At 39.7% G+C, this 14,178-nt stretch overlaps 1 protein-coding gene across 1 annotated transcript in view; it reads right to left on the minus strand.

Moving 5' to 3' along the window:
* Positions 1 to 14,178, minus strand: part of Znf280c (zinc finger protein 280C) — a 64,753-nt gene that overhangs the window by 46,589 nt on the left and 3,986 nt on the right. The window contains exon 2 of the mRNA XM_059250965.1: positions 6,055 to 6,201. Within this exon, the coding sequence (XP_059106948.1) occupies positions 6,055 to 6,190 (136 nt within the window). The 5' untranslated portion in view covers positions 6,191 to 6,201. The remainder of the gene's footprint in view (positions 1 to 6,054; positions 6,202 to 14,178) is intronic.

A 14,178-nucleotide genomic window follows, 5' to 3' on the forward strand; every position in this document is an offset into this window, starting at 1 on the left:
CACATAAACCCAACAAAGAAAGAGAATTACAGACCATTTTCCCTTATAAACATAGGTGCAAAAATTCTCAATAAAATACTTGCAAACTGAATCCAAGAACACATCAAAAAGATCATCCAGCATGATCAAGTAGGCTTCATCCCAGAGATGCAGGGATGGTTCAACATATGCAAATCGATAAATGTAATCCACCATATAAACAAACTGAAAGACAAAAACCACATGATCATTTTATTACATGCTGAAAAAGCCTTTGACAAAATCCAACAGCCTTCATGATGAAAGTACTCGGATTAGGGATAAAAGAGGCATACCTAAACATAATAAAGGCAATTTACAGCAAGTCCATAGCCAACATCAATTTAAATAGAGAGAAACAAAGCAATTCCACTAAAATTAGGAACAAGACAAGGCCGTCCACTCTCTCCATACCTATTCAATATAGTACTTGAAGTCTTAGCTAGAACAATAAGACAACTAAAAGAGATCAAGGAGATATAAACTGCAAAGGAAGAAGTCAAAGTATCTTTATTTGCAGATGATATAATAGTATATATAAGTGACCATAAAAATTCCACTGGAAAATCCCTACAGCTGATAAACACCTTCAGCAAAGTAGCTGAACACAAATTAATTCACAAAAATTAATAACCCTCCTATATATAAATGATAAATGGCCTGAGAAAGAAATCAGTGAAACAACACCTTTCACAATAGCCTCAAATAATATAAAATATTTTGGAGTAACTCTAGCCAAACAAATGAAAGACTTGTATGAGAAAAATGTTAAAGCCTGAAAAAAGAAATTGAAGAAGGTATCAGAAGAAGGAAAGATCTCCATGCTCATGGATCTGTAGGATTAATACAGTAAAAATGACCATCCTACCAAAAGCAATGTATAGATTCAATGCAATCCCCATCAAAATTCCAACAAAATTCTTCACAGATCTTGAGCAGATAATTCTCAACTTCATATGGGAACACAAAATGCTCAGGGTATCTAAAACAATTCTGTACAATAAAAGAACTTCTGGCAGTATCACCAACCCTGATTTCAAGTTGAACTACCGAGGTATAGTAATAAAAACAGCATAGTATTGGCACAAACACATACATATTGATGAATAGAATCTAATTGAAGACCAGCCATAAATCCATACACCTATGGACACCTGACTTTTTTTTTATAAAGAGGCCAGAAATACATACTGAAAAAAAGAAAGCATCTTCAACAAATGGTGCTGGTCAAACTGGATGCCTTGTATGTAAAAGAATCCAAATAGATCTATACTCATCACTGCACAAAACTCAACTCCAAATGGATCAAAGACTTCAACATAAATCTAGATGCACTGAACCTGATAGAAAAGAAAACGGAGAATAGCCTTGAACTCATTGGCACTTTCTGAAGAGAACACTGTTAGCACAGGCACTAAGATCAACAATTAGTTAATTGGATCTCATAAAACTGAGAAGCTTCTCCATGGAAAAGACACTGTCATTCAGAAAAAGTGGCACCCTGTAGATGGGAAAAGATTTTTTTTTTTTACCAACTATACATCCAATAGAGGGCTAATATGAAAAATATATAAAGAACTAGAAAACTTAGATATCAAGAAAATAAATAACCCAATTTAAAAATGGGGTACAGATCTAAACAGAGCATTCTCAATAGAGGAAACTCAAATGGCTGAGAAACACAAAGAAGTGTCCATCATCCTTGGCCATCAGGGAAATGCAAATCAAAACTATTTTGAGATTTCATTTTCACCTATCACAATGGCTAAATTGATAGCTCATGCTAGAGAGGATGTGGAATAAAGGGAACACTCTTCCATTGCTGGTGGGAGTACAAACTTGTACAGCCACCATAGAAATCAGAGTGGCTGTTTTTCAGGAAGATGGGAATCAATCTACCTCAAGATACAGCTACACCATTGTTAGGCATATGCCCAAAGGACGCTTCATCCTACCAGAGACATTTGCTTAACCATGCCCATACTCATAACACCCAGAAATTGGAAACAATAAAGATGCTTCAACAGATGAGTGGATAAAGAAAATGTGATACATTTACACAATGGAATATTACTCAATTGTTTAAAAAAATCCAATCTTGAAATTTGCAGATAAATGGATAACTAGAAAAAAAAATCATCCTGAGCGAGGTATCCCAGACCCAGAAAGACAAATATGGTATGCATTTGCTTATATGTGGATATTAGCTTTTAAGTCAATGTTATTTAAGCTACAATCCATAGACTCACAGAGGTTAGGTATGGGGTAAGGGACTGGGGGTGGGAGCACAGACTAATAAGGAAAGAGAAATAAAATAGATAGTTATGCATGCATGGGGGGGACTGGAATGGGGAGGATCAAGTAGGGATCGGGAGGGTAGTGGGGGATGAGGGAGAAAATATGGGAAAAGACAGCTAAAATCAAGGGCCAGTTGAGGAGTTTTAGGGGAGTCTACTATAGTAATCTAATGAAATCACCAAATAATGGATGGGACAGAGTCACAACTGGGCATCTCTTGTCACCACATGAAGCTTCCAGTACTGGGACTGGGTTATATCTAATTGAGTTGTTGGCCAAAAGGGTCCCATGGGAACCCCCAAATAACCCAGGCTGTTGCCAATACAAAAGGTTGCTCTTTGCAAAGTGACAACAGGCCTCATAGTTGAAGAAAACACCTACACAACTCATTGAACTTGGAGTTGTTGAGCTGGTGCCTCCGTAGAGCCTTCACCCCTACATTCCGATGTCTTTGGTACAGTCGTACTCTAAAAAGACAAACGCTAGCACCAATCCAGCCACAAACCCTGTACTACAATGGGGTACTGCCTGCAAGACATGCTGGGCAGTGGTAGCATAAAGCTCGTGGGAGTAATCAAACAATACCTGATTTGATTTAAGATGGAACCCATATCTGACACTGCTTGGGTGACAATCTGAGACTAGATAGCCCAGGGACCTAGGGTAAAACCAAATACTACTGTTCTAAAACAAACAAACAAACAAACAAAACAAGTATAGGAATAAAATGACTCCTAATGATATTCTGTTATACTCATAGATCAGTACCTTGTTCAGTCATCATCAGAGAAGCTTCTTCTTGCAGCAAATGGGAACAAATACAGAGACCCACAGCCAGAATCATGTTGAGAATGAGAGACCTTGGCACATTCAGCCCTAAATAGAATGTCTTCATCAAATCCCTCCCCTCAGGACTCAGGGAACCCTTGGGAAGAGGAGGCAGAAGCGTAAGAGCCAGAGGGGCTGGAGGACGCCGAGGAACCAAGGCCCTCTAAACCAACAAGGCTGATGCACATATAAATTCAGAGATTGAGGCACATGCACAGGACCTGCACAGGGCTGCATCAGACGGAGTCCTAGAGCTTGAAGGAAAAGTGGATACATGTTACCACCACTACCCCAGAAGCATTCTCCAATTGATCACCACTTGCAAATGAAAATTCAGTTTTCTCTTAGAGAGCCTCACTGGGGGAACTAACTACTCTTAAGACTAGGCTGCAAGCCCTGAAAATGAACTCAACACATATTTGGAGGTTCCTTATTTCATAATGTCGTGTCAGGGCTCTCTTTCTTTTTAAAATTGCATCTTATTTTTCATTTTCATTTTATTTTATTTAATATATATGTATATATTTTTCTTCTCTCTTTTTATCTTACAGGTCCTTTGCATATATATTATGGCTTCTGGCTTAATGTTTTTATGATGTGCTTAAGTGTGTGAAAGAGTGGGTCTCTACAGTTACATGTTTTTTGTGCCTTTTGTGGGGGGCTCCTTTCCTTGTTTGTTTATGTTGTCCTGTTATGATGTGTTTATATAATGATTATTATCCTTTAGAAGTCTATTTGTTTTCTAATGAAAGACAGAAAGGGTGTGGATCTGGATGGAAGAGGAGGTGGGGAGGAACTGGGAGGAGTAGAGGGGTGGGGAAACCATAATCAAGATATATGATGTGAGAAAAATATACATTTTCAATGAAAGGAACCCCCCATACACAAACAAACTAGGGGGGCTGGTGAGATGGCTCAGTAAGTAAAGGTGCTTGACAACCTAAGTTTGATGCCCAGGACCCATATGGTAGAGAGAGAGAGAAAACCCATTTCTGCAGGGTGACCCCTGACCTCCACTCACATGCCATGGCATGCTCATGTACATGTACATCTCTCTCTCTCTCTGTCTCTCTCTCTCTCTGTCTCTGTCTCTCTGTCTCTGTCTCTCTCTCTCTCTCTCACACACACACACACACACATACACACACACTCTCCCTCTCATACACACACTTTCTCTCACACTCTCTCTGTGACACACACTCTCTCTCTCCTTCTCACATACATGCATCCCCTCTCTCACACACACTTTCTCTCCCTCATACACATACACTCTCACACTCTCTTTCTCACACACACCCTCTCTCTCTTATACACACATGCACACTCTCACACATACATATACACTCTCACAATCTCTCTCACACACACTCTCACACACTCTCTCACACACAATCTCTCACACACACATTGTCTCACACACACTCTCTCACATACACACACACTCTCTCTCCTCACATACACGCATCCCTTCTCTCACACACACTTTCTCCCTCACACACATATACTCTCTCACTTTCTCTCTCACACACACACACGCTCTCACACACACATGCACACTTTTACACACACATATATTCTCTCACACTCTCTCACACTCTTTCTCACATACACACACACCCCTCTCTCTCACATACACGCATCCCCTCTCTCACACACACTTTCTCTGTCCCTCACACACATACACTCTCTCACACTCTTTCTCACACACACTTTTTCTCAATCTCACATACACACACTGTCTCACACACACATCCTCTCTCTCACACACACACACATATGCACACTCTCTGACACACACATATACTCTCTCACACTCTCTCACATACACACTCTCTCACATACACACCCCCCTCACATACATACAGCCTCATACACACACATACACACACACACACTCTCACACACACACACACTTATTCACTCTCTCTCTTTCTCACACACACACTCTCACATGCACTCTCTCACACACACAGTCTCTCTCACAAACACACACACACACATGCAATAAAATATATGTCATAAAAACATTTTAAAAGTAGGATCTCTATCATATAAGGCCTATAATACAGTCAGGTAAACTTAATCCTTAGTTAATTTAATTATTTCCCCTTTTCTTACACATGATATTTTAACCTCTCATCTTCATTATTGTGTCCCAACCACATCACTACCATGAACATCTTAAGTTCTTTTTTTGTTTGTTTGTTTGTTTGTTTGTTTGTTTTTTGTTTTTCGAGACAGGGTTTCTCTGTGTAGCTTTGCGCCTTTCCTGGATCTCACTTGGTAGCCCAGGCTGGCCTCGAACTCACAGAGATCCGCCTGGCTCTGCCTCCCGAGTGCTGGGATTAAAGGCGTGTGCCACCACAGCCCGGCCACATCTTAAGTTCTTACTGACCTTTACCTTGCTTTTTTTTTTTTTTTTAACTTTTTCGGTGTGTATGTGTATGTATGTGTGTGTACATGCATGTCCACACCTGTGTGGGCATATATGCTTGTAGAAGGCCCAAAGCATCATGATGCTGGGGTCTTCCTCAATCTCTCTTCACTCTATTCACTGAGGCAAGGAATTAAACCCAGAGCTGGCCAATGAGTCTAGAGTCTAGCCAGTCACTTCCCTCCAGGGATGCCCCTGTCTCTGCTTTCTAAGAGTTGGGAGTAGAGGAAGGCTGCCAGTCCCAGTTGGCATTTACATGGCTTCTGGGGATCCAAATCCCAGTACATGTCCTTGCAGCTTGCATGGCAAGTGTATTCATTGCTCAAGCATTTCCCTAGCCCTACCTTGCTTTTCTTCTAAGCTCTGTACCGAACATATACATCAAAGACTAAAAATAAAAGTCACAGGTTTTTCCCACTCAACAACAACAACAACAAACAACCATCATATGAAACTTCACTGATATAAATGCTTACTTGAAATGGCTGGTTTAGAACTTGATATCTCTCCAACAAAGATCAACTCATCATCATCATCTTTATTTTGAACTTCTACTTTCTGCTGCCATGGTTCCAACTCTTCTTCTTCACATTCCATGAAAAGTTCTGCCATTTTTGAATTATCTAATTTCCAAAAGGAGAGAAACAACCCTTATTTTCAAAAGGAAAAATACTTTTTTGTAATAGGAAGTATGCTAATTAAAGATAAACTTTAATAATCCTAAAGGAAACTACTGAATAACTGAATAACTACATAACATATCACAGCAAGAATAAATTGAGAAAACAGTCTGCAATATCTAAACTAGGAGCTCAGTGTAGTGGTGTAGGCCTGCCACTCTACCTAACATTCATTCAGAAGGTTGTAGTTAACAGGATAGCATTTTTTGAGGCCAGCCTGCTCTACACAATGAAGCCCTGTCGCAAAACAAATCTAGTAAAAAATGGCTAAGTAGCTAGAAGACTGGGGACAGCAGTTGAGTTACAGTGGCCAAAATTTTCTTTTGGAGATTTTTGCTTTACATGTATAGATGTTTTGTTTGCATGTATGTCTGTGCACCACATGCATGTGATACCTGCAAAAGCTAGAAGAGGTGAGATCATCTGGAACTGGAGTTTTTTGGCAGCCATGTGGGGTCTGGGAAACAAAGTGGGGTCTTTTGGAAGAACAACCAGTGCTCTTAACTGATAAGCTATTTCTCTGGCCCCAGGTGGCCAAAAATTTAAGATCAAATCCAATCAAACTAAGTTCATGTTACATGACTAGGATATGATTATACATACAAAAAGGATATATAATCATTACCTGAAACAATAACCTACCACTTATATTTTAAAAAGGTGTATAAACCAAGAATAAGAGGCAATTAGATTGGAAGAAGGAAAATACTGCATCAGATTCAGAGATATTAGGGTACAGAACAAAGAAAAATGAGATACTAGGATGAAAACAGGGAAAATGGAGAAGTTTATTCTATTCCAGGGTAGAGTAGACATTTCTCATCTCAAGAAATTAAACAAAGGATGTACTGCAAATACTACCAGTTCTGCATAATCACACAGCTCATAACAAACATTTTAGTGCCTCACTCCTTTGGGGTTATTGTTTTGTTTCTGTGATAGGGATTTTCTATGTAATTTGGGCTGTCCTGTCCTGGAAGTCATTATGGAGCCTCAGGCTGGCCCCAAACTCACAATTGTCCTGCCTCAGCCTGAGTGGCAGGATTATAAGTGTGTGCTGTCATGCCAGCTAAGTGCCACATTCTTTTTTTTTTTTTTCCAGAGCTGAGGACTGAACCCAGGGCCTTGTGCTTGCTAGGCAAGCGCTCGACCACTGAGCTAATTCCCCAACCCCGCCACATTCTTAAAATATGGAGATGAGCTAGGCATGGTGGTATACACCTTTAGTCCCAGCACTCAGGAGGCAGGGGCAGGTGGATCTTTTTGAGTTCAAGGCAAATCTGGTCTACACAGTGCGTTCCAGGCTAGTCAAGGACCTGTCTCAAAACAAAAACAACAACAACAACAACAACAACAACAACAACAACAAAAAACAAAACCAAAATGTCTGGAGAGACGGCTCAGCAGTTAAGAGCACTTGCTGCTCTTGCAAGAGGACCTGGGTTCGTATCTCACCGTTGACATTGGGGCTCATAACTACTTGTACCTCCAGTTTCAGGAGATTTGAACCCCTCTTTTGATCTCTGAGAGCACAAGGCAAGTACACGGTGCCCATACATAGATGCAGGCAAAACACGCACGAAGTAAAATAAATAAATAAATCTTTAAAAATCTATTAAGAAAAAAATAACAAAAGTGGATATGGATAACTAATAAGCACCAAAAATTTTAGGAAAGCTTCTAATGTGAAAGACCAAAGCAATAAAACCAACTAAAAGACTGTAAACAAAACAGATAATACAGAGGAGGAGAAAATACTAAAGACTATATGATGAGAATCTTCTAGAGATTTGACAAAATTTAATAAATAGGGGCTGGAAAGGTGGCTCAGCAGGTAAAGGTGCCTACTGCCCCAGGCTGATGACCTGAATTCAATTCCCTGATCCCATGTAAAAAAGTGGAAGGTAGAAGAACTCACAAAAGGTATCCTCTGACCTCCACATGTGTGCTATGACATGTGCACACACAGAATATACACACACCAATAACAATAAAATGAAATTTAAGCATAGAAACAATAACATTCAGAAAATGATTAAAAATAAACCAGGTGACATTAACTAAATGTATCCTAAAAGTAAAAGTTGAGTATATGTGGAATTGAAACACACACACACACACACACACACACACACACACACACACACACACAATAAAATAATGCCTCAGCCTCCCAAATGCTAGAGTTACAGGCATATGCCCCCATGCTCAGCTAGAAACAGAAATACAATTTTTAAATGTACAAAGTCATCTAATGAAAACTCCAGAAAAAAAAAACGAATAGAGAAAAAGGCCAGGGATGTCTCTCGGCTGATAGAGTACTTGTTCAGTATGTACAAAACCCTGGATTCAATTCCTAGCACCATATAAACCAAGCACACATCTGCAACAATCTCAGTATTGTAGAGATGAGACAGAAAAATCAGCAGTTTAAGATCATCCTCAGTGTTTCCTGAACATTTTTTCCTGAACAAAAACGTCTATGCACCCAGACAAGGTGTCCACTCACTCCAGACAGGGAACCAATGGAACGCAAGTGTAATTTGGTGAACCAATGAAGTTTTTTTTAAATTAGCATACAAAATATTAGATAGAAGTACTACTACGTTTTTTCAAACAATGTGTATTTAAGTAGACTCTCACCCCTCCCAATTTTCCCAATTACCCTGCTACCCCTGCCCAGCCTCCCCCCCATTTTCCTCTTACGTTTTATACATCCTTTTGTACACTGTCCTCTCCCCAGCTCCTTCCTCATCCCTATTTAACCCTCTCAGTCTCCTTTATAGATAGCCTTGGCTGGCCTAGCAGTGGCTATGTAGATCAGGCTGGTCTTGAACTCAATCCAACTTCCTCTGCCTCTGCCTATGGAGCAGTGGGATCAAAGGCACATGTATCTGGCCTCTAGATTTTTTTTAAATTGGGGGTTATTTACAAGCTCATGAGCAACTTATGGAGGGTGGCTTCATTACTGAAGAAAAAGTCTCTGCACCGGGGCTGGAGAGATGGCTCAGAGGTTAAGAGCACTGACTGCCCTTCCAGAGGTCCTGAGTTCAATTCCTAGCAACCACATGGTGGCTCACAACCACCTGTAATGAGATCTGGTGCCCTCTTCTGGCCTGCAAGGACACATGTAGGCAGAATACTGTATATATAATAAGTAAATAAATCTTAAAAAAAAAGTCTCTGCACCTAGCAAGTAGTCTCTTGAGCCCCTCCCCCCATGCAAAAGCTCTCTGTCGACAGGCATGAACCCTTCCCCCAGAAACAACTGCCTGTAAGTCTTGAAGAGGGTTGGGGCCCCTGAACCTGTTCCCCTATTAATTGTTTACGAATCTTGGCCAGATCTATGGCCTCTGAAGCTCATTCCCCTAGTAATTATTGTCTAGAAAACCATCAAGCCCTCTTCTTGCCAACCTCAACTGTGCAACTGGTAACAGTCTATAATTCCTTGGGGAGGGGCAGGCCTCAGGAGCCCTCCTCTTAGCAATTGTTAACTGAGCCGCTCCCTTGCCAACTTTTTTGTTTTACACTTACTTGTGAGGGCATCACTCAGTAGGTTGATTCTCTCCCTCCTTCCACCATGTGGGTCCCAGGGACTGAACTCAGGTCATCAGGCTTGGTCCCACTGAGCCATCTCACATTCTCAATCCCATCAATATTTAATTGCCTATAAATCCTTGGGGGAGGAAGAGGCCTTATCAACTCCTCTCCCCGGCATCTTTCTGCCTATAAAACTTTGGGGAAGGATGTGGCCTCACAAGCCCCCTTCTTTAGTAACTGTTAACTGTCTATAAATCCTGTGGGTCATAAGCCCCTTTCCCATTCTGTGAAGAAAAGTTAATGGATCCAATTTTGTGGAGGTCTCCTTCAGGAAATCATAGCTGCTGACAGTTCAAGAAGGTGAGGGCTATGTCATTCCCAGAGAAGAGTGTTCCCTAACACTTGGCTAACTGTGAGGAAAGTTACAGTATAGCCTGCAATACATGAGACCCTAGTTTAAAAAAAAAGGGGCATGCAAGATGGCTCAGTAGATGAGGATGCCTACCACCAAGCCTGACCACCTGAATTTGAGTACCAGTACCCCACATAGCAGGAGAGAAATGACTGACAAATTGTCCTCTCACCTCCTTATATGCTACAGGCCTGCACACACACACACACACACACACACACACACACACACACACACACATGAGAGGAAATGGAGGTCAACCAAAGGAAAGCGCTCAGTGGATACAGTACTTACTGTATAAGCATATGGATCAAAGTTCAGATTCCAGAGCCCACAAAAAAGCTGGGCAGATGACCTGGACAGATGGTTGTCAGTTACTGAATCCCCATGGGAGACCTTACCCTTTTGGAAGAGTGGCTAGTGGGGGAGGTGGAGGAGGTAACAGGAGGAGGGGTGGGGGGAACTGTGGTTGGTATGTAAAATGAAATTAAAATAAATAAATAAATAAATAAATAAATAAATAAATAAATAAATAAATAAATTTTTAAAAATTTTTTTCAGCTGGGAGGTGGTGGCACATGCCTTTAATCCCAGCACTCCTGAGGCAGAAGCAGGTGGCTACATAGTGAGTTTCAGGACAGCCAGGACTATATAGAGAAACCCTGCCTCCTAAATTTATTTATTTATCCGCTTATTTATTTATTCATTCATTCATTCTGGGATAGGGTTTCTCTGTGTAGCAGCTCTGGCTTTCCTGGCGCACTACAGAGCAGGCTGGCCTCAAATTCAGAAATCTGCCTGCCTCTGCCTTCAAAGTGCTGAGATTAAAAGCATGCATCACCACCGCCTGGCTAAACTATTTATTTATTTTTATTATAATTACATCATTTCTCTCTTCCTTTTTCTCCCTCCAAACCCTCCTATATATCCTTCCTTGCGCTTTCAAATTCATGGCCTCTTTTTCATTATTTTTTTTTATATATAGATATGTATACAAACACACACACACACACACACACACACACACACACACACACACACACACATATATATATATTTCTAAATACCTGCTTAGCCTTTATAATGTTACTTATATGTATGTTTTCAGGAGTGATCATTTGCTACTGAAGAATCAAGGCATCTATCATATGATCAAGCTCTCCCACTACTTGGCATATGCCCACAGGACTTGACGGTCTTCTCCAGATACTTGCCCCCAACTCTATTTAATTGAATATTTCTATATCAATAGTGTAAAGATATATCCTTGAATATATTATTTCACATATTATAATTGGAAAAATATGTAATAACATAGATATATCTTATTTAGGAATCATTTTGAAAATTGTGATGATGTATACCAAACCTAAAAAATATAAGTTATCTTTGGGGATGAGTAGTTAACATTTCATTTCTACCTTACATTTGTGTGTGTAGTGTGTGATGTATGTGCACCTGTGTGTGTCCATGAGAACCAGAGGAAGATCTCAGGTGTCTTGCTCTGTCACTCTCCATCTTATTCCTTGAGACAGGATTTCTCACTGAATGTGGAGCTAGGCTGGCTGCCACTTAGCTCCAATAATCCACCTCTCCCTGGCCCCCTATACCCAGTGCTAGGATTGCAGATGCCAACCCAGCCACACCTAGATTTTTCACCTGGGTTCTGAGGATTTGAACCAAGACTCTCATGCTAGTACAACAGCACTTTTACCCAAGGAGCCATCACCTTAGCCCATTTATTTACACTGTTATTGTAGATCACTCACTTTTTACTATATGGGTTACTTTAATCAATCTAAGTAAATCTAAGTAAACATGAAATGCCTCTCATCAATCCTATTAAAGAAAGATTATCAATATAAACACCATTCGTGGTCTGTCGAGAAGGCTCAGCCAGCAAAAGGCATTTGCTATCAAGCCTGATGACATGTTTGATTCCCAAGACCCATGTTGTGGAAGGAAAGACCGTCCCCAAGCTGTGCTCTGACTGCCGTGTTTGCAGGCACACACAAAAAACATGTAATTTTAAGAAGCCATATATACTAGTATCAATTGCAGAAACTATTTTTTGTTGCTGTTGTTGCTGAAAATAGTTGTCTTTATCCATCAAATTGAAGAACCAACTAAAAACAAGCACATGGGGGGCTGAAGGTGGTTAAGAGCACTGGCCACTCTTCCAGAGGACCCAGATTCAATTCCCACCACGCACATGGCAGTTCACAACTGTCTGTAACTCCAGTTCCAGGGGATCTGGCATCCTTGTGCAGGCAAAACCCCAATGTACGTAAAAAAATTTAAAAATCTTAAAAAAAAAGAAAACAAAAAAAGCACATGATGCCAATCAATTTTTTTTAGTTCAAAATAATACTAAATACTAAAACCACGAAACTTGACTCTGAAATCTTTGGTCTAATTTTAATCTTGAGCAAACTTATCCTGACAAGGTAGCAAGTTAGGACTTAGAAAATAAAGGTGCTTAGAAAATCAGCTGCAGCCGGGCGGTGGTGGCGCACGCCTTTAATCCCAGCACTCGGGAGGCAGAGCCAGGCGGATCTCTGTGAGTTCGAGGCCAGCCTGGTCTCCAAAGCGAGTTCCAGGAAAGGCGCAAAACTACACAGAGAAACCCTGTCTCGAAAAAAAAAAAAAAAAAAAAAAAAACACAAAAACAAAAAACAAAACAAAAACAAAAAAAAAAAAAAAAAAAGAAAAGAAAATCAGCTGCTGAGACTGCTCACGATAAAGGTAAGTGCTGCTGTCTGAAAACCTTAGTTTGAGAAAGGACCAACTTCTCGGCAAGTTGTCCTCTGATCACTGCATGCATGATGTGCCATGCATACATCCATGCATACACACACACACACACACACACACACACACACACACACACATTCACACCTGCACACACAAATACACAATGCATAACAAAAAATTAAAATAAAAATACATAGTACTAGGGGCTGGGGAGATGGCTCAGTGGGTACGAGTACTTTCTATGCAAACACAAAGACTTAACTCTGAAGCCTTAGTACCATGTAAAAAAACTAGCCATGGCTGCTCACAGCTGTAACCCCACCCCAAATAGGGACTACTAAATTAAATGTACACATCATCTAATCTATAGTAATATATAGTTATAACTCACTTTCCAAAATTGGTTTACTCCTGAGTGAATGTAAATTTAGCAAATAAACTGATAAATATTTTAAGCAATTACTTCTTGAAGAAATAGGATGAATTATAGAATTAGAAATAAAAATTAAAAGGCTACATAAAAACGGGTAATTATCCAGCCATGTTTTAGTAAATCTGAATTTCAATATAAGTGACATCTTTAACTATGACTTATTCTTCACAATTTAAAAATAAATGTTATTATTACTATAAGAAAACACATATAAATGTTTTGCTCATATATATTTTCATCATTTTTTAGCTGAAAAGTAACAGAAAATTACCTAAAGTTCTTCATAGATTAATTTACTACCAAATCCCCATTACCTTCTATACTCTAGGGGAAAATACAGAATAAAACATGGTCCTATTCTTCAGAAATTTACAATCTAAGTATTTGGGCTTCGATTTTTATGGTGTTGGTGGTCAAATTTAAAGCTTTACATGTGATAAGTTGGTGCTTTTCCATAAGCAACATCCTGCAGCCCCATCTGCACCTTTTCAAACAAATGTTACATTAAAATGATCAAAACTTTGAATAGCTTCATTAAAAAAGAATTTCAGTTTAAGTCATATCCTGAATTTTCATACCATATACTCTACAAATTTTCTCTAAAAATTAAAAAAAAAAATCTTAGTTATAGCTAGATGTGGTGGCATTTCAACTGTAATCCCAGAATTTGAGAAAGTAAAAATCATGAGTTCGAGACTGGGATAGGCTATGTATAGGAAGTGAATGCTATTCTGAGCTACATAGTGAAACCCTGGCTTGAAAACTCAAGAGCTAGATATGT

Source organism: Peromyscus eremicus, chromosome X (assembly GCF_949786415.1).
Source record: "Peromyscus eremicus chromosome X, PerEre_H2_v1, whole genome shotgun sequence".
Classification (NCBI taxonomy): domain Eukaryota; kingdom Metazoa; phylum Chordata; class Mammalia; order Rodentia; family Cricetidae; genus Peromyscus; species Peromyscus eremicus.